General features: G+C 32.2%; 1 protein-coding gene across 3 annotated transcripts in view; it reads left to right on the forward strand.

Annotated features, from left to right (window-relative positions):
• LOC135959565 (sphingomyelin phosphodiesterase) overlaps positions 1-24,944 on the forward strand; it is a 71,745-nt gene extending 46,801 nt beyond the window's left edge. The window contains exons 3-8 of one of the 3 annotated variants that reach the window (XM_065510504.1): positions 14,592-14,740; positions 17,561-18,815; positions 18,878-19,131; positions 19,208-19,502; positions 23,844-24,029; positions 24,776-24,944. In XM_065510504.1, coding sequence (XP_065366576.1) covers positions 14,665-14,740; positions 17,561-18,815; positions 18,878-19,131; positions 19,208-19,502; positions 23,844-24,029; positions 24,776-24,833 — 2,124 coding nt within the window. In that variant the 5' untranslated portion in view covers positions 14,592-14,664 and the 3' untranslated portion in view covers positions 24,834-24,944. Of the gene's footprint in view, positions 1-14,591; positions 14,741-17,560; positions 18,816-18,877; positions 19,132-19,207; positions 19,503-23,843; positions 24,030-24,258; positions 24,423-24,457; positions 24,719-24,775 lie in introns of those variants that run through there. The other 2 variants (XM_065510503.1, XM_065510505.1) reach the window with 2 other exon arrangements.
• The last annotated feature ends 1,598 nt before the right edge of the window (positions 24,945-26,542 follow it).

Below are 26,542 nucleotides of genomic sequence, written 5' to 3' on the forward strand. Positions count from 1 at the left end.
TATTGTGAATACTAGACTTCATTTTATATTTTTCTTAAGTTTCATCAAAATCGGCCCAAAAATATATAATATTTCGCTATCTTTCCATGAGAAATTCCAAATATTGAAAAAATTGACCTTTGACCTTCACGATTTAAGGGTTAAAGTTTTCCGATTTTAGTAAAACTTACAGACTATATTTAAAATTACCTGGACTATATTATTCTGAATTGCTTTTACTTAAAAATCATTACAGTAAGGAAATTCTGGTCATTCCCCAAAATATGGCCAAAAAATTAGTTTTTCTCGAAAATCGCAAAATTTATATCGCAGGTACGGAATAACTATAGGAGGTATTGACATACTTTTTCCACATTTTTATTCCCTATTATGTTGTCAATAAATCCCCATGTGATGATCAAAAAATTCTGAAATTTGTTTAACAAAATTTTTAAAAATTTGAAGTTGGAGTTTTGAAACTGCCGTTAAAAAAATTTAATTTTTTTGGTCATACCTGCGAATAGGTTAACGGTATCCTACGAGGACAAAAACTCATATACAAGTAAATATGGATATATTTTAAGTAAAAATAAGCTTTTATTTTAATATTTCTCAAAATATGTTAATTTTGTTCATAAATTTCTTGTTCTAGTGGCCTGAGACACGTTAATGGCCTGGCGATTTTTTAATAACTTTAACATTTTTTCACCAATTTTTGTCTTTTATATCTTATTATAACGACAATTACGTACACATTTCGATTCTTTTAAATTAAATTGTAAAAGTCATTATTTAATGGCAAAATTTTTACAAAAACTGAAAAAATTGCATATTTTCCCCTTGTAAATGCACCTCAAAACTTCAGCGTCGTTGCGCCACCAGTTAACGTTATCCTATCATCCTAATATTTTACACAACGTGTTTCTACAATACATAGAACAATTCTAGAGGGGGGGACGTCAAAATTCGCAATTTTATTTTTTTGGAGCACTCTAATGTACGTACGTAGAATAAATACATAGAATGGAAGGAGAGAGAAATGTCAATGAAAAAATACAATAAAAACATACATTGCCTCACCTTCTCAAGAATTAGGTTTTAAATTTTTTAAAACCCAAACCGCGGTTTTGAATTTCTTCGGTTTTTTGGATACTCTAAATTAGAGGTATTATGGGTCCAGGAGGCGATTCGTAGATTTGTATACTCAATTAAGCATCTATCCACACATAACTACTCATTTTACGACAGATGCTTCATAGAACTCAAGGGTGCTTCACGGTACTTCATGTTTCCAAAATATTTTGAAGACTTTTTTTAACTATGCGTTCACACTGATTAAAGTGTATTGATCACAATTAACATTTATTACTTTCATTTCTTTATAAAAACCCGATTAATTAATTTTTATTAACACAATTCTAACTAAGTAACACCTATTTAATACACAATTCTTTGAAAACATATTTACCACACAAAATCATTTCAGTTTTCATATTATTTAAAACCTGACCTTCAAATTTAAGCAAAAATCCAGCATATAAATTTTAAAGTTTGCCAATAGAATAAACCAAAACAGAAAGCTCTAAATAAAAATCTAAAACACTCATAAATATGTATAAATCATAGTAATTAGTGACTTTTTCTAAAGAATAATAATAATAGAATTAATTAGAATACAAAGGTGTGACTAACTAAATCACTGACTACATCACTACCATCGCAATGATCAGCGAAGCGTTAAATTTAATTTTTATCATTTCACAATTATGAGAATTTAGTTTAACTGCAGTTAAGTGGTTTTAAATGAACTCTCTCTTTGTTTAGATATTCAGTAACTGTTTGGTATGACTAGAAATCTATTAGTTTATGTTTGTGTATAAATTGAACTTTAATTGTTTGCATTTTAATCCTGCTTCGTGTATTTTAAAAACAATTTTTATTTAATTATAATTCACATTCACATTCATATTTGCATACATTGATTTTTCACAACATACATATTTAACGGGCATGTAACACTTGTCGATGGCAATGACACTGGTCGCCACTGCACTCTGGCCAGCTATTGATGGCAGCTAAAGTGGGAGCGGAACGATGCCATCCAACAATGGTTCACATATAATAATAAAATGTAGAAACAAAAAATAAAACTAAAATATACTAGTACGAGAACAAATATGTATGAGTACTCCAATGAATAAAAATACATATAATATCATGAATTCACTCTCGAATTGACAGATAATTCACATACAAACTAACACACATGTAACTAAAATACAATAGTTATACGAGGGTCAAGGAAAAAGTTATTTAAATCATACTCGTGTTATGATGTGCCCCTTTATGCACATAGGTTCCCAATTTGCCGGACTTTTCCCATTTCCGGGATTACATTATTTTTAAAATGTTCCCGGAAATGGGATTACATTACATATTAAATGGTTTATAATTGTATTATTTTACCGTTCTTGTCATGCTCCACAGTGGGGAAATAAATCTATATGTATGTTTTAAACGGATAATCCGATTTTAATCATATTTCCCATGGCTATAGAGGAGGTGTAGATAAGCTTAAGTTTGGGCTTTAAACACCAAAGAGGGCATAGACTAAAGACCCCAAAGTTGGTTACCTCAACAATATTAAAAATTATTTGAAAGATAGATTTTTTGTTAATAGCAGATCCAAATGATTTGCTATACGATTTTTCGTCTAAACGATTTTTCGTGAAAAAAATCGACCCACCCTCATTACGATATCGAAAACTACGTTGAAGAATACAGTTTGCATTTCTATATAGCTCCTGGATGATATTGATTAGGTACACCTTTACAAGCAAGAACATTTCAAAAGGCAGGCTGGGATAAATACAAGATAGAAAGGCTATCTATATTCTACAGATTATTCGATAATGATTCGAAAGCTATTAATGTGATATATGCTCGATTTTTGTGCTCTAACTCCCGCCTGTTCGCTTTGTTGATCATGCTTAGAAGTGTTATTTATGCCTCTCCAGTTCTTACATTCGGTAAGATGGTAATTTTTCGGTATGTTGTTGTTTTTAAATCTATGGCATTTTAATATTCTTCTATTGACTTATCAAATTCACTACGTCTACAAATATTTACATAGAGTGAATATTACAAATATTTATGTAGATATAAATATGTATTTTTTTATTTATTTTTTTTCTGTTTTCACTCTTTTTTGCAATCCATTTCATTTTATTTGCATTTATTTATATTTGTAGTTTTTTTCGGACTGTTGTTTGTTTCAAAAATTAATGAATTTTTGTCATTTCAATTTTAAAATTTAATATTGTACAATAATAAACTATTTGCTTTTTGTAGATAAACAAAATTTACATGCACATTTTTAATACCAAATATTCGTATTATTGAGGTCAAAAGGTAAATAAAACATTTGAGCAAATAAAACCAAATTAAAAATCTGCTTATTGGAAATCATTGAACAAAACACAACAGAAAAAAAAGTAAATAAATAATTAAAAATCATAATAACACTAATTGTGTATTTATTTAAATTTCATTAAAATTATAATTACAATTTTTCTGTAATAATTTATATGTATGTATGTGTATAACTGCGAGTATAATACTTGTTGTCATAAAACTGACACATTTGATTATCAGTTTTATGAAATATTCATTAAATATTATTTTTTTATTTAATTTAAAATGCTGCATATTATTAATAAATTATTAAATAATAAATAAATTCATGTACGAGTTTGGATGTGAGTACTCTTCACACACAATTTAGCGAATTTAGCAGACCTCACATTTTTGTATTGAATCTGAATCTACATATTTACAGGGAATTAAAAACAAGCGATTACATTTTAATACACAAATACAACAATTTAATTAACCCTGGCCAGTGAATATGTAGCTATTAAATTATTATTGATAATAACTACATTTAGATTAAGTACAACAACACACTGTATTAAAAACTAATTAGAAGGCGATTTGAAATTTTATTTGATTTTGAAATTTGGTTATTTATTAGAATACCACACATTTTAATTATCAACAGAAACAACAGAACTTCCAAAGTAGTAAAAGAAACATGACATTTATATGATTATTCTAAGATTATTCAATGGCCAAAATTTAGAAATCGCACACTGTACTCGCTCTATCCCGAAGATACTGCCCACCAAACTTCACTCGGTATTGAATTTAAAGGCATTGATCTCCGATTATTCAGAATGCTATCCTTTCTTTCATTTAAACGTACAGATATAGATAAAATCCAAAAATAAGATCTTCTAGTCGCATATAATGTTCTGTTGATTCAGATTCCATCAATCTTCAATCTTGAAAATTCTATAAGCATCTATTTTGGATTCCAACAAAAGCTGTGATAGTAGTGTTGATAGAAATATGTTTTATGAGGTCAATAACAGAGACCTGCGCCGACTAAATTTCACAGCGTCGGCGGCTGACTCCAAAATATATCAGCGGCGGCTCAAAGCCGGCTGTCAGCCGACTAAAGAAAAAGAATTGTAAAAAATTAAAAATTTAAAGTGAAATTCCAAAAAATTTTTTAAATTTAATAAGAAACGGAGGCTAATTTCAAGCCGATTTAAGCCGCAAAAATTTCGTCGGCGACGGCTTTTAAAATTTATCGGCTCAGCCGGATTACAGCCGTTTGGCGTAGGTCTCTGGCCAATAATCGATTTAGATTAGTACAATACTGATATCTCTTTGTTTTTCCCACTAGAAACAGGGATAGATGAACTGACCCGAAGTCCTTAACTAAAGAGTGTTAAGTATTCTCGTTCCCTCAGTGACTCTTAACATTAAAAATTATTTTAAAATGTACAATTTTGTTTAACAATAACCCCCAGTAACACGAAGTCTGGTTATGTATTAACTAATAGTTATACTGACAGTTTTCCTACAAAAATAATTGTAACCGACAGTATAACTGTTAGTTAAAGCATAACCAGGCTTCGTGTTAATGGGGGTAAGTCTACTTAAAATTTGTATAATTTTATTAATTTAACAAAAAATTATGTTCACAACAATGCAAAACCATTTAATTTTCTTTATCGCCCACTTTAAATCCTTGTAAAGTCATTCTTTATTGTCTTTTATTCATAAAGTTATGTAACAGAAAAGAAAAACTGAAAGTATTAAATATCATTAATCAAAAATGCATTATTTTGAGAATAAGTATTTACGTAAATATGTATTTATAGATATATGAGCATATCCCAGTTTTTTTTTTTATTAAACTCAATGGAACAGAAAAATATGTAATATATTTTAGAGTTCTCAAACAGCTTCACTATATAAAATCGGTTGTTTCAAATGCTGATAACATTATGTGATAAGACAGTTTAGAAACTCAAAATAAATTTCAAAAATTCTCATTATTTTGATATATATTGATATATGGGGGATTTCATGTCAAGTGAACCAACTTTTGAAATCGATGTCTTCCGATCGGGATGAAATTTGCACCAAGGTTAGCTCTATTGGATAGTAACTCAGACACAATTTTTCAACAACATCGGTCGAGAACTCTCTGAGTTATAGGGGGTAAAATTTTGACAATTTGGTCAAACAGGGGTTTTTTCTTATCCATGTAACTTATTACCTATTGTTCTTAGCAAAATGTGTTCCAAATAGTATAGATAGCTATTTCTTCGATCTTTCGAAAAAAAATATTTAAAAAAAAAAATAAAAAATTTTTAATATTTTTTTTCCGAAATCAAAAACTTTTTTGACTTTTTTTTAAAATACGCTATTTTTTTTATTTTTTTTTTTTCTTAAAATAAAGTTTAGATATTTTCCTTGAACACCTACTTGGTCGCTTAGTGGGATGCGAGTGGGATATCTATCAAAATAAATATTTTGTAACTCAAAACATAAAATTTTTGACTTTTTTTGCAAAATCAAAAACTTTGTTGACTTTTTTTTGCAAAATGGACCCTTTTTTAATCTTTTTTTTTAGGTCAAACAAAAGCTTAGATATTATCCTTGAAGACCCTTTTGGTCGCTTAGTGGGATGCGAGTGGGATATCTATCAAAATAAATATTTTTTAACTCAAGACTTACAATTTTTGACTTTTTTTTTTGCAAATACGATTTTTTTTTCCAAATGGGCCCTTTTTTTAAAATTTTGTTTGTAGTCAAAAGAAAGCTTAGGTCCATTCCTTTAAGATATTTTTAGTCCCTTAGTGGGATGCGAGTAGGATATCTATCAAAATAAATATTTTGTAACGCAAGACATACAATTTTTTAATTTTTTTTTGCAAAATCAAAATTTTTTTCCAATATGGGCCCTTTTTTAATTTTTTTTTTTGCTCAAAAGAAAGCCTAGGTCCATTCCTTTAAGATATTTTTAGTCCCTTAGTGGGATGCGAGTGGGATATCTATCAAAATAAATATTTTGTAACGCAAGACATACAATTTTTTAATTTTTTTTTGCAAAATCGAAATTTTTTTCCAATATGGGACTTTTTTTTAAAATTTTTTTTTGCTCAAAAGAAAGCTTAGGTCTTTTCCTTTAAGACCTATTTTGTCACTTAGGAAGATGTGAGTAGGATATCTATTAAAATAAAAATGTTGTAACTCAAGACATTCAATTATTGACTTTTTTTTTTGCAAATTCGAATTTTTTTTCAAAATGGGCCCTTTTTTAAAAATTTTTTTTTAGTCAAAAGAAAGCTTAGGTCCATTCCTTTAAGATATTTTAGGTCCCTTAGTGGGATACGAGTGGGATATCTATCAAAATAAATATTTTGTAACTCAAGATATACAATTTTTGATTTTTTGGCAAAATCAAAAACTTTTTTGACTTTTTTTTAAAATGGGCCCTTTTTGTAATTTTTTTTTTGCTATAAAGAAAGCTTAGGCCTATTCCTTTAAGATGGTTTTGATCGCTTAGTGGGATGCGAGTGGGATATATATAAAAATAAATGTTTTGTAACTCAAGACATACAATTTTTGTGTTAAAACATTTATTTTGATAGATATCCCACTCGCATCCCACTAAGGGACTAAAAATATCTTAAAGGAATGGACCTAGGCTTTCTTTTGAGCAAAAAAAAAAATTAAAAAAGGGCCCATTTGGAAAAAAAAATCGTATTTGCAAAAAAAAAGTCAAAAATTGTAAGTCTTGAGTTAAAAAATATTTATTTTGATAGATATCCCACTCGCATCCCACTAAGCGACCAAAAGGGTCTTCAAGGATAATATCTAAGCTTTTGTTTGACCTAAAAAAAAAGATTAAAAAAGGGTCCATTTTGAAAAAAAAAAGTCAACAAAGTTTTTGATTTTGCAAAAAAAGTCAAAAAGTTTATGTTTTGAGTTACAAAATATTTATTTTGATAGATATCCCACTCGCATCCCACTAAGCGACCAAGTAGGTGTTCAAGGAAAATATCTAAACTTTATTTTAAGAAAAAAAAAAATAAAAAAAAATAGCGTATTTTAAAAAAAAGTCAAAAAAGTTTTTGATTTCGGAAAAAAAATATTAAAAATTTTTTATTTTTTTTTTTAAATATTTTTTTTCGAAAGATCGAAGAAATAGCTATCTATACTATTTGGAACACATTTTGCTAAGAACAATAGGTAATAAGTTACATGGATAAGAAAAAACCCCTGTTTGACCAAATTGTCAAAATTTTACCCCCTATAACTCAGAGAGTTCTCGACCGATGTTGTTGAAAAATTGTGTCTGAGTTACTATCCAATAGAGCTAACCTTGGTGCAAATTTCATCCCGATCGGAAGACATCGATTTCAAAAGTTGGTTCACTTGACATGAAATCCCCCATATATATATATGATTTATATAACATGATTTATTCGCAGTTGCGCATCATATGAATCCTATTTAGTAAGACTTGTTGACAGTTTCTGGCTCTATCTTGAGTCTGGATCTGCATAGCATAGACCTTTAATGAACCCCCAAAAAGGGTAGTGAACTTTAAAGCTTAATCTCTAGTTTAATCGATAATTAATGTGTTTATCCTAAGTACAAATATCGGATTTATCAAAGTAATACAGGAATCAGGAATCGCTGTAACAACTTCTATGTGACTGCTGTAAAGGAACTCAGACTGAGATATCGTGATATGTGATTCCTTTATGATCTGTCTCTGCCAACATATACGAAATTCATCGTCGTCAACTAACGCCAAAACACCACTCTCCCCATCGAAACCGCAGCAACACTAACAACCATCATTGTCGCCTATCTATCAATTACATTCCGGTGGCCAGTGGTTCAACCGCGATGACCTCCAATGCACGATGTTCTCGGAAGTTCTCCGCCGTCTATAACACAGTCCAGTATAGCGTCATTTCTCTCGATCTTGACACTAGAGACCAATACCTTAAGGCTGATGGTGTTGCAGCCAGATCGGCTGAAAAAGAGTTTGAGCTCTATAATATCTACATTCGAACAGTAGCCAATGCGACATCAGGTGCTTTTAGGAAAAGGATACACTTCAGGTCCTATGAGACTTAAACGCGCATCATCTGCTATGGAACTCTATTGAATAATCCACATGAACCTGGGCATTTAGTAGTTTCTCTATTTTATAATGGTTTCCTTGATTTCATCATTTCTGAATGCCATTACATCAACCAAAAGCAGGAAGACCGAAATGGCTTCAATAAATTTACCGACTGTATCTCCAATGATCTTAAAATACTCTGCAACGTACACGAAGCAATGAGGATGTTTCGTAAAACTTAACCACTTCATCACAGCATCCTTTCACTGAATTCACTTTTGAGAAAAAGCTACGGCACTCGAAGACTAGATTGATGAGCAACCTTGACGACCCAAAGATCGGCAAGCTGATTCCCTACATCAGCAGTTTGGTAAATCAAGACAAGCGGACAAAATGGTTGGATATTTTCAAGAACTGCATTTTTAGTTCCAACAGTATATGGGCAAATCCTGCGTGACGAACGTTTCATTCGTACACGTTTTCATATTTAAATATGAACATTTTTTGGTTTTTCAAATAAGATACTTCCAACGTATAATAACGCTATAGTGAGATTTAAGTGCAATTCCAAATGGCATAAGACATTTCCTTTTAATTGCCATTTCTTGCAAAATAATTGATCGCAAAATTTTGTGACGCACGTTACAAAAAGTGGAAGTAACATTAACAAGCACACAAAATCTTATTCCTAAAAGAAAGAGGAATGAAAGAGAATTCTAATATACATATCTTATTTGCATGAAAAAACATTTGCCGTTTTCATAAAAAGCCGAGAACATTTTGTGACGCACGTTACGTGACGCTTGTTACAAATTATCCAGATGCTAGAAAATTATCTCCTTTTCCGTGAGAAGTTGCGAAAAATTCCATTCAAAGTGAAATTACTCAAAATTAATTTGTATTTAAATTGAATGGTCAAAAATATAGCTGTCAATCGAACCATCTTGTTAACATTTAAGTAATGATAAAAACACATTAAAAAATTAAAATTTTTTTGTGTAATATTAAGATATCTAAGCTAGTGTTGGATTTGGTAATCATTTTTGTATGACCATCGAAATACATTTTGTATATGGGGGATTTCATGTCAAGTGAATCAATCAATTTGGTCGCTTAGTGGGATGCGAGTGGGATATCTATCAAAATAAATGTTTTAACACAAAAATTGTATGTTTTGAGTTACAAAACATTTATTTTGATATATATCCCACTAAGCGATCAAAACCATCTTAAAGGAATAGGCCTAAGCTTTCTTTATAGCAAAAAAAAAATTACAAAAAGGGCCCATTTTAAAAAAAAGTCAAAAAAGTTTTTGATTTTGCCAAAAAATCAAAAATTGTATATCTTGAGTTACAAAATATTTATTTTGATAGATATCCCACTCGTATCCCACTAAGGGACCTAAAATATCTTAAAGGAATGGACCTAAGCTTTCTTTTGACTAAAAAAAAATTTTTAAAAAAGGGCCCATTTTGAAAAAAAATTCGAATTTGCAAAAAAAAAGTCAATAATTGAATGTCTTGAGTTACAACATTTTTATTTTAATAGATATCCTACTCACATCTTCCTAAGTGACAAAATAGGTCTTAAAGGAAAAGAGCAAAAAAAATTTTTAAAAAAAAGTCCCATATTGGAAAAAAATTTCGATTTTGCAAAAAAAAATTAAAAAATTGTATGTCTTGCGTTACAAAATATTTATTTTGATAGATATCCTACTCGCATCCCACTAAGGGACTAAAAATATCTTAAAGGAATGGACCTAAGCTTTCTTTTGACTACAAACAAAATTTTAAAAAAAGGGCCCATTTGGAAAAAAAAATCGTATTTGCAAAAAAAAAAGTCAAAAATTGTAAGTCTTGAGTTAAAAAATATTTATTTTGATAGATATCCCACTCGCATCCCACTAAGCGACCAAAAGGGTCTTCAAGGATAATATCTAAGCTTTTGTTTGACCTAAAAAAAAAGATTAAAAAAGGGTCCATTTTGAAAAAAAAAGTCAACAAAGTTTTTGATTTTGCAAAAAAAGTCAAAAATTTTATGTTTTGAGTTACAAAATATTTATTTTGATAGATATCCCACTCGCATCCCACTAAGCGACCAAGTAGGTGTTCAAGGAAAATATCTAAACTTTATTTTAAGAAAAAAAAAAAAAAAAAAAAAAAAAAGAGCGTATTTTAAAAAAAAGTCAAAAAAGTTTTTGATTTCGGAAAAAAAATATTAAAAATTTTTTATGTTTTTTTTTAAATATTTTTTTTCGAAAGATCGAAGAAATAGCTATCTATACTATTTGGAACACATTTTGCTAAGAACAATAGGTAATAAGTTACATGGATAAGAAAAAACCCCTGTTTGACCAAATTGTCAAAATTTTACCCCCTATAACTCAGAGAGTTCTCGACCGATGTTGTTGAAAAATTGTGTCTGAGTTACTATCCAATAGAGCTAACCTTGGTGCGAATTTCATCCCGATCGGAAGACATCGATTTCAAAAGTTGGTTCACTTGACATGAAATCCCCCATATATATAAATTATAATATACATATCTAGTCTAATATTACAATTAAGAAATCCAAGTTTGATTCATTTAAAATTTTTTTTGTTGGTAGACTGTTTCGGGGACTTGCCCATATGTAATCGTATGTATTTGCCGCCTTTTTACGATGTATTGATTGTAAACTTCACAACCTTATAGTAATTGACAACTGTCAGCAACGTGATTACACCCTGTCGGAAGCCGTATTATACCCAATCCATACCTTAGCTCATGCCACAGCAGTTACAGTCAAATTTCGAAATTGAATCAAAGTTTTTGTAAGCTCTTGGAGCATGTATTAAACCTTGTTGGCTACCCACACGATGATTGGTCGATCATTAGCTATTAATGCTGCTCCAGTGAGGTCACCTTCGTTGAGCGATATGTAGTGGAGAAATATTAAAAGCTGAGACAGTCCGAAAGTTCTCCCAGTCATGGCACATAATGTAATGTCAACCTAGCTACAACATCATACAGTTGGGGGCTCAACCGAGGTATGCAATAAATGATTTTGTTGTATACGAGGAGAACATACATGCTGAATCCATTATATACGGATATGAATATCATTCATAGATATGCCAGCTAAAGGTATTCATTCTCCGCGCACGACAATGCAATCTCTTACAAGTTGACTCACATAGGTCAAGTGCCTTTGTTAACACTCAAAACAACAAAGTTTAAGAAGTTGCGTTATAGATTAATATCGATCGGAGTAAATAAATATTTCGAAAACGGGTTTCAATGCATGTGAAAGTGCACTACTGTTCTTGAAGGTCAATTTAGAAGGTCAATTTTTGTTCAATTCTTGTTAATCACATTCTTAAAAAACTATTAAATATTTTTGGGAAACGCTCATATGCTAAGGTTTACACATAAATGCACACATTTCCACTTAAATATAATGTACATAAGTACAGTGGTACAGTGACAGTGGTGACCTTATAATTAGAAATTATGTTTTAAGAAAATAAAGTTGGGGGAATTTCTTCTAAGACCAACACTGTAAATTATAAGTAGCGTTATTTAACGAGTAGAGTAGTAGTAGCAGTAGTAGGGTTCAAATTTCACTTATTAAAAATATTAAGATTATTTTTTTTTGCTTGGGGAATGAGAATAGACGGAGTAGTGTTTGTGGACATTTTATTTGAATTTTACTATATTGAAAATGTCAGGAAAGACTTCAACAGGAAGCTTATTCCACATATGGACTGTACGGCTAAATAACGAATTGTTCCTGTAATTCGTTTTGCAATCCACTGTCAAGTCAACCACGAATGGATAAGAACTTGCCAAAGAATATGTATTGCGTAAAAAACTACGGGTTTCGGGAACGAGTTGCCTAATTTCTGCAGAACACATTCCATGGTAGTTTCGATAGAACAGTGAAACACATCCCACATTGCCACGATCTTCTAGTGAGTCAATATCCAACTTTCACCGATAAGCAACTTCGCCATCTCCTTTACGCCATTGATTAACTCCAAAATTGACTGTGAAGTATCGGCTCATACAGGAGAGTTGTATTCCATTTTAGGTCGGATATAAGTGGTGTAAATAGTAAGGAGATCAGATGGAGTGAAGTACTGCCTACACCGTTTTATAAAACCAAGGCACTTGAATGCTTCTTTCAACTAGCACTGACATCAAGAGCGTCTGATTCCTTAATATATACACCACCCATAAACACATATGAAGCAACATGATCTGTTGTGTGTTAACTTACAATATTGTGTCTCGTGTGCCCCAATCTCCGACAGGTTTTGTCTATAATTGAATGAATATGAATGGCAAATATAGCTGTCATCTGCAAAAGAATAGATAGAGTTGGAAGTTTGACCCAGAAGGTCGTTTAGAAAGATAAACGAAATGAGATTAATTTGTAAAAATTTTGATACGTTTTAGTTTCTAATATCGACAAAAAGAAGTCATGTACTCCAAAAATGAGAAAGTTAATTGTGCAGTTAATCTCGGCTACAAAAGTTAGCTTGCTCCAAAAAATTGTATTTGGTGCAATTCACTTGTATAATAAGCCAAAGATATGAAAGACCACTCCAGCAGAAGATAGAATTATTTTTAGGGTCAGTAAGAGAAATCCATTTTTGTCTTTGCGAGAAATAAAGGCAGAAATTGGACAGCAAATAAACGTAGAAATATTCATATGTACAAGAGACTAGTGGATGGCATTGTACAAAAAATATCATAAGAAGCGAGCGATATGCTTTAAAAAGATCCATGTTACTGGAATATAGTTCTCTGGAGCGACAAATCTAAGTTTAACTTGTTTCAATCTGAAGGAAAAACGTATGTGAGACGACCTCCAAACAATGCCTTAGACCCCAAATACACTGTGAAAACGGTGGAATACGCTTATGCTGCAAAGTTGTATCTAATTATAATGCCACCACTGTATTTCAGTTTTGTAAAATGCACATAATAACATCTTGTAAATCTCTTCTGATTTATTGCTGTTTTATTTAAACGCTACTGGTTTTTATGGCCCCCATATTAACAAAATGACTTTATGTAAATTTATACGAGTTTGAATTAAAACAACATTGTCAACATTGTGTGAAAGAGTGAAAGAGGGGGAGAGAGAGACTGAAGGACCATTTAATGCAACATATGCATTGTATGTGTATTTTTGGAGTGTGGGTGTGAGAGAGTTTGTTATTTATTTTGTATAAAATGCATTATTGTTTTTTTTTTTTTGTTATTCTGCACCTGTCATTAATAAAATTTAGTTTTACTGTTGAATGAATGAAACGAAAATCAGTGCCACAATACAATAAAAAGTATTTAATTTTATTTATATTTGGATTAACTTATTTTTATGTTTAATCTTAACATTTATTTAATTTCCTCTCTAAAAATTTCCTATTGACCTTTCAGTGTTTTTAAATAAACATTCTTAAAAGTCATTTCCATGCACTCAAATACATAGAATTAGGTCAATGGGTTTTATGTAATTAAAACTTTAAAATATACCTTTAATTTCTTTTGTTTATTTGTTATGCAATTCACTATTAGAATTTGACCAAGAATTTCCTATAAAGTTTGTTTTTTAAAGAAACCTTGATTTCATGATTTTGCACTTTGTAAATAATTTTCTTATTTTTAATTTTCATTAAACCCTCCTCCTCTCTTCATACTCATGCAACTTGGGCCCAAATCTCAAGTGTCTTATGCAACTTATTTTACTTCCAATACCTATGGAGTATATATTATTTGTACTTGCCACTGCAACCAAAACATTTTTCCAAAAATGTGTAAAGAAAACAGATTTGCCATTATCACAACCAAAACAACAGAGAAAAAAAACTTTTCAACGCGCTTGATTACTTGTGTATTTGAGTTGAATTTTACTTGTTCGCCCCTCTTGTCTTAAGTTTTGACTTCTAATTAAACTTTTGTAATTATTGTCGGTTTGATTCGGTTTGCTGTTGCTGTTGTTGGTTGGTAGCGCAACAAAAACTCAGCAATGCTACAAAAGCAGCAGCCGCATCACCATAAAACTCTTAATATTTAATGATTTTTTAATATGTTTTCATTTCTTATTTTTTCTTTACTCTTTTCAGTTTTCTTTTGTGAGTTGGATGAAAAATACAAGATCATAACGGCTTCTCGAATTTGTTATTGTACAACAACATTATGACCCCAACAAAGACCATCATAATATGGATGGTCATATTTGCATATATGGGCTGGAACCAAATTGGGGTCTTAGGTAAGTAGAATGTTCAAAATACACTTAGATTTAATGCTTTAAATAAAACATATATTGTTGTTTGGCACTCTTAATCAGTTATTATAATTCCGCTATCGAATTTGAATAATGGTGGAACTGCAGACAAAGAATAACTTAATCCCTTAACTTTTGGATGTAGGCTAGTTCAATCTCAATCTTTATAATTCTATTAATGACCTCTGCACAATAGGCCAGAAAATGCGGCCAGTTATGAAACTGTAATATTCCATAATGCCAACGCTCGGACAAATGTTACAATACCTGTTAAAAAGTATTTAAAATTAAGTGATTGGGAAGTTCTACCTCACCCGCTTTATAGTCCAGACCGTGCTCCCGCCAACTACTATTTGTTTCGATCAATGCAGGACGCTCTCTCTGTGATACGCATCTCTTTGGATCAGAGTATCCAATACTGGCTTGATACCCCCATCATTTTTTGGGGGAGACGTTTAAAAGAAGATAATAAAAAAATAAACGAGCGCACAGTGGCATTTCTAAACGGCTGGTCCGAGCGGTATAAAATTTGAATTCGGCGTAGCCAAGGAGTATTCGAGTTTAAATTATTAAAACGAGCCCTACAAATACTCCAGGGCGCTATGAGGGCTCAAAGTAGGGTACCATCGACATGTAAAATTTTTAAACACCTGCCATTTTTTAGTTCGATTTCAAAGAGTTTTATATTTTTGGAAAGCGCTCGGCTAGGTCTTGAAAAAACCAGCCGTTTAGAAATGCCAGATTTATTTCCAAAAAATTTCGATTCCGCCCCACTGTGGAGCGATTAGTGACCAAATTATACTTCAAAATAAAATTTTTAAAAATTTTTAGGTAAACAAAATTTATTTATTTTTTGCAGTTTTTTAATTTTTTGGAAAATTAAATAAATAAAGATATCCATATTATCTACATATATTGATGACTTAGTACTCCAGATATAGGTCAAAAATATGTCAAAAATCGAGGTTGTCCTGGTTTTTTCCTCATATCTCAGCCATTTGTGGGCCGATTTTGCTGATTTTAAATAGCAAACTTCTCGAAAGCATGTCTGACAGAATTATTGATGATATCCCGAAGATATCTGCGGTCTTCAGAAAATTGATTTCAACAGACAGATAGGCAGACAGAGACAGACAGACAGAAATTACAACCGGAATGACAAACTTATATATACCCTTCTCACGAAGATGAAGGGTATAATAAACGAGCGATTAGTGATATATCAAGCAGTCATTCTGAAGAACTATTCAATCTACTATAAATCCAGGATGCATTCGAAGGTTGATTCTAAACAAAACCTTGAAAGGAACTTCCAAACTTCTTGCATCAGTGTCTATCTTGCTATCATGTAGCTTTCACATTAAAGCCAATATCGATTATACTAGAGTTTCGTGTTCGGTTTTAATCGAAACCGAAACCGCGGTTTTTCAAGGCCTAAAACCGAAACCGACAATTAGTAGAAAAATTAAAAATTTAGAAATGAGTAACAAACTTTTCCATCCAAAGATTCATCCAAGTATTTCCTGACAATTACAATTCAAATTACTGTTTATTTTTTTAATTTAAAAAAAGAATGCAAAGTGGTTTTAACAAAGACTTATCTATTTTCAAATATGCAATAAAAGTATGGAGTACTGGCTGACCCGGTGCGATTTGCCACCCCAATTAGAAGTAAGAAATAGTACTATTAAGTCCCCCTTTGTGAATTACTAATAATTCAGGATAACTTGTCTCTAGTTTCAAGTTTATTGGGTCATTGTAATGTGGATTCTAGATCATTCGAAACGTATTATTAGAATTAAAAAAGTACCATAAAGAAACACATTTTGTATTCCCACTCAGCATCATGACTGCATAATTTCATATTTCTGAGTCACCTTTTGCGAATTCTAACTCATTCAGAATCACGTGTGTCTAATTTTTAGGTTTATTATTATAAAATAATTTAATATAATAAATTAGAAGATAAAGTACCAATTTTCAACAATTGAACCCTCATCAAGTTTGAAATCAAAATAATTTATTGATTATAGTTTCAATATTATAGAAAATTCAAAAAGTACCATTTTGAAGAACGAAAAGTACACCTTAGTTTGGTTTAGTTCTCCATTTTTGGTATCATAATACCATTGAGCCCCCTATTCTTGATTATTTCTTTACTGAGAAGCATATTATTCAACTTTAACCTTCGCTTTACCAAAGGTTTTTTATGTTCAATATCCACCCGGGTGACACTACACTTCTATAAATATATGCGACGAACGAAATTTTAAAAAATTGAAAAAACCTTATAAAAAGTTTAAAATGTTTCTATTAAATTCTATAGAACTCTAAAATTTGTTCAGTGAGTACAAATTTCATTTAAATCGAAACAAAATTAAAAAAAAATATTAATCCAATAAAAACGATGTGGTCACCCGGGTGGGTATTGGTAAAGCGAAGGTTAATGTATATAAGCTAACTAATTTAATATATTAAAAAAGAGCCATTAAAAGAAAATGTACCAATTTTCATTATCCTCTTGAAAGTTTGAGTTTAAAATTTGTTAGCTTTTCCTATATTATCAACGGATTTTGTTTCTATAACACCTGATATTTAATAAATTATCACAAAACCGGCCGAAACCGATAGGTTTTCAATTTTTTAAAACCGAAACCGCGGTTTTGAAATTCATCGGATTTTTTGGAAACTCTAGATTATACTAACCTCATTGTTGATTGGGTTCTTTGGAGATCTAGTCGAAGTCGTCTCAAAGTCATTACTTTCATAATTATTTAACTTTAATTCGTATATTTTCTCTTTCAGGTTTTCCAACTCTACACAATTTTCGACGCCAGGTAGTAAATTGGACACAGCCCCAAGATGAATGGGAAATACTTTCCATACCACGTAGCATAACACCTCATGTAGAGCTTAAATACTATGCCAATCGCACAAATGCCGAGCCATCGGAAAGCGATGACGATGCTTTTCTCGAACGTCTAAGAATACTCAAAAATAAAACCTCTTCAGGACGAATGTTGTGGTATGGTGACAATACACCCGATGGCCTGGCCTATCCACCATTTGTAGATAAAGCTTTAAAATTGCTGAATCTTAAGCAGGTTTCCTATGAAATAGAAAATAGCCTGTTATCTAAAGTATCGTGTACAGCCTGTAAAGCGGGAGCAGGTCTACTGCTGCACTATATACACACGGGCAAGTCGGAGCAGGAAATTATTAAAATGATTTATCAGTTTTGCGCCAACCTTAATATACAAAGTCCCCGGGTGTGTGAGGGTGTCTCCAGTTTGTTTGGCACTGAGGTGGTGTATGTTTTGCAGCGCACTACTTTGAGTCCAGATGAGATTTGTAGTTTTGTAATAGGCGATGGTTGTGAAGACATTTACAATCCTTATCATGAATGGGAAGTCATATTTCCACCAGTACCTAAACCGCCCGTACTTGAGCTAGCAGTGCCTAAAGAGGGAGCTCCTTTCTTTAAAGTTTTGCATATCTCAGACACTCATTACGATCCCCATTATGTCGAAGGTTCGAATGCCGATTGTAATGAACCGCTATGCTGTCGTCTGAGCAGTGGCCGGCCTTCTAGTCCGAATGCAGCCGCAGGTAAATGGGGTGATTATCGCAAGTGTGATACTCCCAAAAGAACTGTAGACAATATGTTGTCTCACATTGCCGATACCCATAATGATATTGATTATATATTGTGGACGGGAGATTTACCACCTCATGATGTTTGGAATCAAACGAAACAAGAAAATTTGGAAATTATTAAAGAAACGGTTAAACAAATGACAGAAAAATTCCCTGGTGTACCCATCTTCCCGGCTTTGGGCAATCATGAAAGTGCTCCCGTCAACAGTTTTCCACCACCCTATGTGAATCAAGTTGAGAATTCTATATCTTGGCTGTATGATGAATTGGATGTACAATGGCGCAGATGGTTGCCCCAAAGTGTTTCGCATACCATACGCAGAGGAGCCTTCTACTCGGTTTTAGTTAGACCTGGTTTTCGTATTATTTCTCTTAATATGAATTATTGTAATAACAAGAACTGGTAAGTTCTGGTATTAATTAATGATGCCTTCATAGTTATATTTTATTAATGTTTAATTGCAGGTGGTTACTTTTGAATTCCACTGATCCGGCCACCGAGTTGCAATGGTTCATTTATGAGCTTCAGAGCGCAGAATTCTCCAATGAAAAAGTTCATGTTATAGGCCACATACCGCCCGGTCATTCAGATTGTTTAAAGGTATGGTCTCGTAACTTTTACAAAATCATATCACGCTATGAAAACACAATAATGGCCCAGTTCTATGGTCATACTCATTACGATGAGTTTGAAATGTTTTACGATCCTAATGATTTAAGTAAGTATTTGTTTGTTTTAGGTAAAATTTATTATTTATTTAAATTGTTTATCACTTTTTTCAATTTCTATTTCAGGCCACTCAAATAATATTGCCTATATTGGTCCTTCGGTGTCTCCCTATTATGACTTAAATCCCGGTTATCGAGTCTATTATGTGGATGGTGATCATGACACCACTACTCGTCTAGTGGTTGATCACGAATCATGGATTATGAATTTGAAAGAGGCCAATTTATATGATTATCCAATTTGGTATAAATTGTATACGGCAAGAGCTGCTTACAATATGAAAGCTTTAAGACCGGTGGACTGGGATAATCTGATAAATGAGTTGACGCATAATCAAGAGTTATTTGATTTGTATTACAAGTAAGTTTTTGTTTCATTTGTTACAATTGAGTTTAATGGTATTGAAGAATTGTTTGGGATTGGGATGTTGTTCTTCAGTCATATAAACAATTATTGCGTTAATTTAATGAGCATTCTCTGAATTTATTAAAGACTTTGTTATTATTGTTGCAATAGTTCCACTGTTGTGGAAAGTTCTTTGTCGCTGGATAAACAATCTTTGGCCGAGAGAGAACGTATTAAAGAAGATCATATCTTTGTTGTTCCGCTGTTGTCAAAACTTCTTGAGTCGACAGCCTTTGATCGAGCAAAGATCGAAGATCATATGAATTTGTTTGAAAAATTAGCTTTGGACTATATTTTGGCTCATTTTTCCTTAACTAAACAAGTGGCTATATAGATACTTGCATGTATCGCCACAAGATCCCCATGCAGGATCATTCCCGACATAAAATGCCATTCTGGGACTCAGAGTTGATTAATGGTACCTGGATGAAACAAATATTTAGGAGGTCATTGGTGAAGCTACGGCATAGCAAATAAGACACTTTAAGTGCCTCTTATTCCTAGTTCATTAGTATTTCATGGACCGCGCCGCTATATTCCTGCCGTTTCCTCAGCTGAGGCGCGTAGACTGCTGCCAGGCGTTTGGCTCTCTTTTTCGGGGGTAGAGAAATTATACCTTCTTCGAACTGATAGGCTTGTCAGAGATTTTGGGGTATTATCTACTTGGTTCCGACTTACTGTACCAGCTTATTATTTTGCATATCGTTATTGTTCCAGAACAAGTAGATTTGTCATAGGACACTTAATATAATCAGCGCTAGACATTGTCTGTCTTTTTCGGTAACTTGCTTTTGCTTAAGTTTGGAGATCAATTTTGGATTACTTGGAAGGTTATGTTCAGTAAAGCTGCCTTTGCTGACCCTATTCAATACCTTCAAATACTCTACAGAGAGATGATCATTGTGTACCTCGAAGATAAAATTGATATCGTGTTATTCCCATGAACTTTTCATTCACAGTAGTTGATTTTGTTCGTAACAGCTGATTATTGTTTACAAAATTCCATCTAAAAATTTCACAACATGGGGAATTTTTTCACGTGAACAAAGTTGATGAACGAGAAATGGGAAAAGGGAACATATTTCATGTGAACTATTGATTCGCGATAGGGGTGAATAATTTACTAGTCGGTGTTTCAGGCTTTCGTAAAAATAGGTACCATTTACGAATATTTCCGTAAGTGGTACCTCGTCCTCGAATATAACTTTAAGAATGGCATCTTTCCATGGATTTAACGTAGGAACATTATCTCTGATCAATTGTGCCGATTGACTACATTTGTAGTTGTATATAAGTTGGCCAGATTTTAAAGTGCAGCCTGCTAAGAGTGGTTTTATCAAGCATTTCAGATCCACAATTTAATCCTGGAAAATTCAGTTTTCGAAAGTCTGGTGAAATTACCCGAAACTTGTACGAAGGTAGGGAATAAACAATAGCACCTAAGCGTTCAGTTCAGTTAATAGTTTTTTATTGGATAAAAGATGAAATGCTCAAGATAGGATTTGGATCAGTGAAATTCAAAAGTAAACACCTGCAATTAAATATTAATAAAATATAACTATGAAGGCATCATTAATTAATACCGGAACTTACCAGTTCTTCTTATTACAATAATTCATATTGAGAGAAATAATACGAAAACCAGGTCAAACTAAAACCGAGTAGAAAGCTAATCTGCGTATGGTATGCGAAACACTTTGAGGCAACCATCTGCGCCATTGCACATCCAATTCATCATACAGCCAAGATATAGAATTCTCAACTTGATTCACATAGGGTGGTGAAAAACTGTTGACGGGAGCACTTTCATGATTGCCTAAAGCTGAGATGATGGGTACACCAGGGAATTTTTCTGTCAAATTTTTACTGTTTTCGTTTGATTCCAAACATCATGAGGTGGTAAATCTCCCATCCACAAAATATAATCAATATCAATGTCTACAGCTCTTTTGGGAGTGTCACACTTGCGATAAGCGACACTGCTCATGCGACAGCATAGCAGTTCATTACAATCGGCATTCGAACCTTCGACATAATGGGGATCGTAATGAGATCCCCTGCAAAACTTTAAAGAAAGGAGCTCCCTATTTAGGCACTGCTAGCTCAAGTACGTTTGGTTTAGGTACAAACCATCGCCTATTGCAAAACTACAAATCTCATCTGGACTCAAAGTAGTGCGCTGCAAAACATACCCCTAGAAACCATAGGTCTAAAATCAAATCCTATCTTGCGCATTTCGTCTTTTATCAGTATTAATTTTTTTAATAGTTTTTTTATTGGATAAAAGGCGAAATGCGCAAGATAGGATTTGATTTTAGACATATGGTTTCTTGAGGAAACTTTCTTAGAACTTTCCGTAGATTGCGTTTCTGCTATACGATTTTTTAGTTTTTGATCGTCATTACAAATCGACCATGCCTAATGTACAGTGGTGGCCACCAATTTAAGACAAATACTTGAATTTTTTTCATGACAATTACATGGAATTTAGCAAACAATTTTTGTCTTAAATTCCTGGCCACCACTGTATATACTGGTTCCATATAAAATTGTAAGACGATCCGTCAGACTGTCTGTTTAACGCACGATAGGCCCAGAGGGAAGTACTTAGGGAGATGAAATATTACGCTTCACTTCAGAACAGAGTATTGGCTTGATTCGTTATTGGCCACAAAAGATTAGCAGTTCTTTTGGCTTGGAATCCATATGTTGCCAGCAAGATGGGAAAAAATCATAGGTAACAATGGCCAATACTTTGAATGAAATTATATTGTACATATGTTTCAAAATAAAAGCTAAACATTTGAAAATATCCTGCATTTTTTAGTAATACACCCAATATTCTTTGATAATCAGAAATGTTTGGTGTTAAAAATATCAATAATCGGTCGAACCAAAAAATTTCCGAATTTTAAATACGAAAACACCTAGAAAACCGAAATTTGTCAAAAATAGTACTTTTGAAACAAAATATATGAACAACTTTGGAACACTTTTGACCCCAATAACATTTAAATGAAATCTTACATTTAAATGAAATCTTACAGCTTTGAACTAGGCTGGGGCAGTTTTGAACGGCAATTTTTCTTATAGCGTTTACGACAAAATACCATAATTAATAACCCATTTTAAATTTAGAAAAATCGAAGTCAAAATTCATCATCGCAGCAGTCTCCGATGTTCAAGGTTGGTTTACTAGTGTTGGAAGCTTAGCTTTTATTTTTATGCCATTTTCATACAAATTGTCTTCTATATCAGGATAAAAAACTTAAAAGAACCTGGCTTTTTCTTTAAAAAACTGACGTTATAGTTGTTACCTTCTTTCTCAGTTATTTTGCCAACAAATCCCAAAGTTTTTACATTGTTTTATTGGAGCATTTCCTCTATATAAAGTCTCCTGGATTTAATTGGTCGTAGCTCAAATCGATGTATTCTTCTTCATGGCACTCTACAGCAATTTGAGCTTCAGATGAATCATCCGAAAAGTTGAAATCGAGATCATCGATTTATATCATTTATTGTACGTTTTGCATTTTTGTTTATATTGAGACATTTATTGAAAGAGCTTATGGCTGGTTTCTTAACATGTTTTGGACGTTTGATGTAGGAATCATCTGATTCATGCAGCTACATCCACGAAAGGAGTTAGAAAAAAATATGTTCAAAGGTGTTTTGGTGAAAAAAAAATCCGATTAAAAAATATTTTTTTCCGATTTTGACCCATTGTAGGTGCAATTTACTATGGTCTTATACGTTGTTGCAAAGGTCTTTGAAATGTCTATCATTAGATATCCATATTGTCTATATTAATGACTTAGTAATCCAGATATATTATATGTAGGTCATAAATAGGTAAAAAAATCGAGGTTTTCCTGGTTTTTTCCTCATATCTCAGCCAATTTGTGGACCGATTTTGCTGATTTTAAATAGGAAACTTTTCGAAAGCATGTCTGACAGAATTATTGAAGATTTAGATCCCGAAGATATCTGGGGTCTTTAGAAAATTTATTTCAACAGACAGACAGACGGACATGTCTTAATCGACTCCGCTATCTATAATGATATATAAAAATGCACAACAATCGATACACGATTTATATACTTATGTAGGTAGTGGGTATATAAGATTCGGTATATCTCGTTAAATTTATAAAAGGTGTATATAACAAAATGTTCATACAATATTCTTATTTGTATAATACTGATTATGAATAAGGATATAATCTTTAATTAATATTTAAATCTATTATTTCTGACTTCTAAAATTCTATTCTTTTGCTCTATTCTTAATTCCAGAAATTATTGGAAAAACTCTCCGGTAAGGCCCACCTGTGATTCAGAATGTCGAAAGCGTATATTGTGCGATGCCAAGAGTGGACGTTCACACGATCGTCGCCACTTCTGCTCGGCACTGGAGGCCAAAGTGGACGATGTATCCGGCAAATCGTGGAAATCATGGTTCTATCGTGGTCTTACCAATTCGTACGTACTATTTACATAATAAATTGTAATTGTTTGTGATGTTTTATAATTTTAAGAGGATAAAAACAATTTTAATTGGCTGTTTGGTTTTATATATATGTATGGTGTATAATAATTTTAAGTTCAAAAACATTAATCACTGCTTACTAATCTAGGTTTAAGTCATTTAATATTAGAAAAGAAAAAAATCTAAAAAAACAAAATAAACTTTTAAATATTTTCATTGTAGGGTTGGCAACACCTTGAGTATAGCACGCAATATTGTTTAGTTTTAAAAAAACATTTTCAAAATCAATTTTCTTTTATTTTTGTTGCACACGCATTTTCATTCCTAATTAAATAATTCGATTTTAAGCAGATAAATTATATTTGGTAATGGTTTATTATAATTTTTGTACAATTAACAAATCTTCCTGCTAACTTAACAGTGGGCTAATTGCACTTGATATATATGACAACAATCTGTACAACACTAATGAGCACACGGTGGCGGAGGAACACAAAGGAATCGAAACCTCAACAGAATGGCAGGTGCCGGATGTTATTATTTCTCATGGCTAATTATCAAAATTAATTATATATCTTATGTAAATATATAAAAAACATGGTTATGGCTTATAATTCTGTCAATTAAATGTAAATAAATTTATGCAAATTCAACAATGTTTGCCTATTTTCAAGAATACAAACACCACATTTTTCATTTTATATTATTTTCTTTCTTGAATTTTCATTAAAACCTTTAGCTACAGTTTACTATCTTCTATTGCTTATTTGCCCAAATATTTAATGGGCTACCGCTGAGATCCCCCCTGATGACGGAGCGCTGAAAACATCGCATCTGACACAAGACTTTCCTTGCTTGTATCGAACGAACAAACAAAAGAATTGATTAAATAGTTCAAACCTTATTTTTTTCATAAAATATTAATTTTAATCTACTTACACACATCAGGTTTAATTATATTAATTATGTGATAATTTTTTAAAATTAAAGAATAATAATGAATTGTTTATATTGTTCATTCTAATCTTAAGTAATTTGTTATTAAGTTATTAATTACGTATTTAGTTGTTATTATTTAATTTAATTATTGTGCAATTATCATTTTCTTTTGCTTCCCTATCATTTTAACATTTATTTTTAAAAATCTTTCTTTTTCTCCCCCCAGAAAAAAGTCATATTATAAGTCAAAATATTTTCTTCTTTGCATCTTCATTATTATCGCTTAATTTAGTAATATTTATGTATATTTTTTTGTTAATAAATAAACAAAATTTAATTAAAATAAACGAATGTGAATTTTATTTTTTATTGATCTTTAGAATGAATCCATCTTACAGTTTCGCGAATATCTTTAAGAGTATCAGTAGGAGATATCTGCATAGGTGGTGGATGGAGGTAAGGCCAGCCACTCGAAATCAAAGGATTTTAGACCTATTAGCCTATCGTATTTACTCTTAAAGACACTAGAACGACTGATAGATGTACATCTAAGAAGCAATATAGATACTCACCTCATTAGCAACGCTCAGCATGCCTATCTTAAGGGTAAGTTGGTTGAGAGTGAGTCTCATGAGGTGGTGGGTTGTATAGAGCACAGTTTTAAGCATAGGGAATAGCTTAGTTTTTAGATATAGAAGGAGTCTTTAATTATCAACTCAGCCCTAGGGGCGATAAGATCAAAAGACGAGTTGCCAGAGGCACACCGCAAGGTTGAGTTCAGTCTCCTCTTTTGTGGTTACTGGCGGTAAACTCTATTCTCAAAATCTTTGAGTATATAGGTAGGAAGATACTCGTCTATGTGGACGTCGTGTTGATTCTGATTTTTCATTAATCAGAATCACCAGAATGCGCTTGGTGATTTCTCGTCCTAGGCAAAAACTAACGGGTTGGTTCGAAGTCAGAATTGGTGCTCTTTATCAGGAAATACAGGGTGGAGAGTTTCAATTTGCTGAAATTAGACGTCGTTGAGCTGATTTTATCCGGAGGAGCCAAGTATTTAGAGAACTTCCTTGATAGCAAATTACGATGGAAAATAAATTATCAGGAGGTTGTATCTATATATCGGTTCTTAGGTCTTTTATTACTACAGTATGGTGGGAGCCAATGAGGAAGCGTATTTATAGGATTATACTAAACAAAGCTCAAAGGTGTGTATGTCTAGGTGAAACAGGTATCATTGGCTGCACCCCACTGAAGACCTTGGATATAATCATAAATATACTACCCATTGAGAACTATGTTTAGCTTGTGGATGCAAGTAACTTACTTAGGCTATTTGAGACCTCGGTAGATCTCACATGTCACACTAGGATACTGTTCGAAGGGGTGCAGTTTTCACTGATGGATCCAAGATGGACACTCAATCATGATATTAAACGGTCATATAGACTCACTGACTAGAGCAGCGTATTCCAGGCAGAGATCATCGCGATCTGGAAAGCCACATAGTTGATAAGAGCACACGTCACAGAGGGGTCTGTAGTGAAATGTCATTTAATACATTCTA

Source organism: Calliphora vicina, chromosome 5, assembly GCF_958450345.1.
Source record: "Calliphora vicina chromosome 5, idCalVici1.1, whole genome shotgun sequence".
In the NCBI taxonomy this organism is placed as follows: Eukaryota; Metazoa; Arthropoda; class Insecta; order Diptera; family Calliphoridae; genus Calliphora; species Calliphora vicina.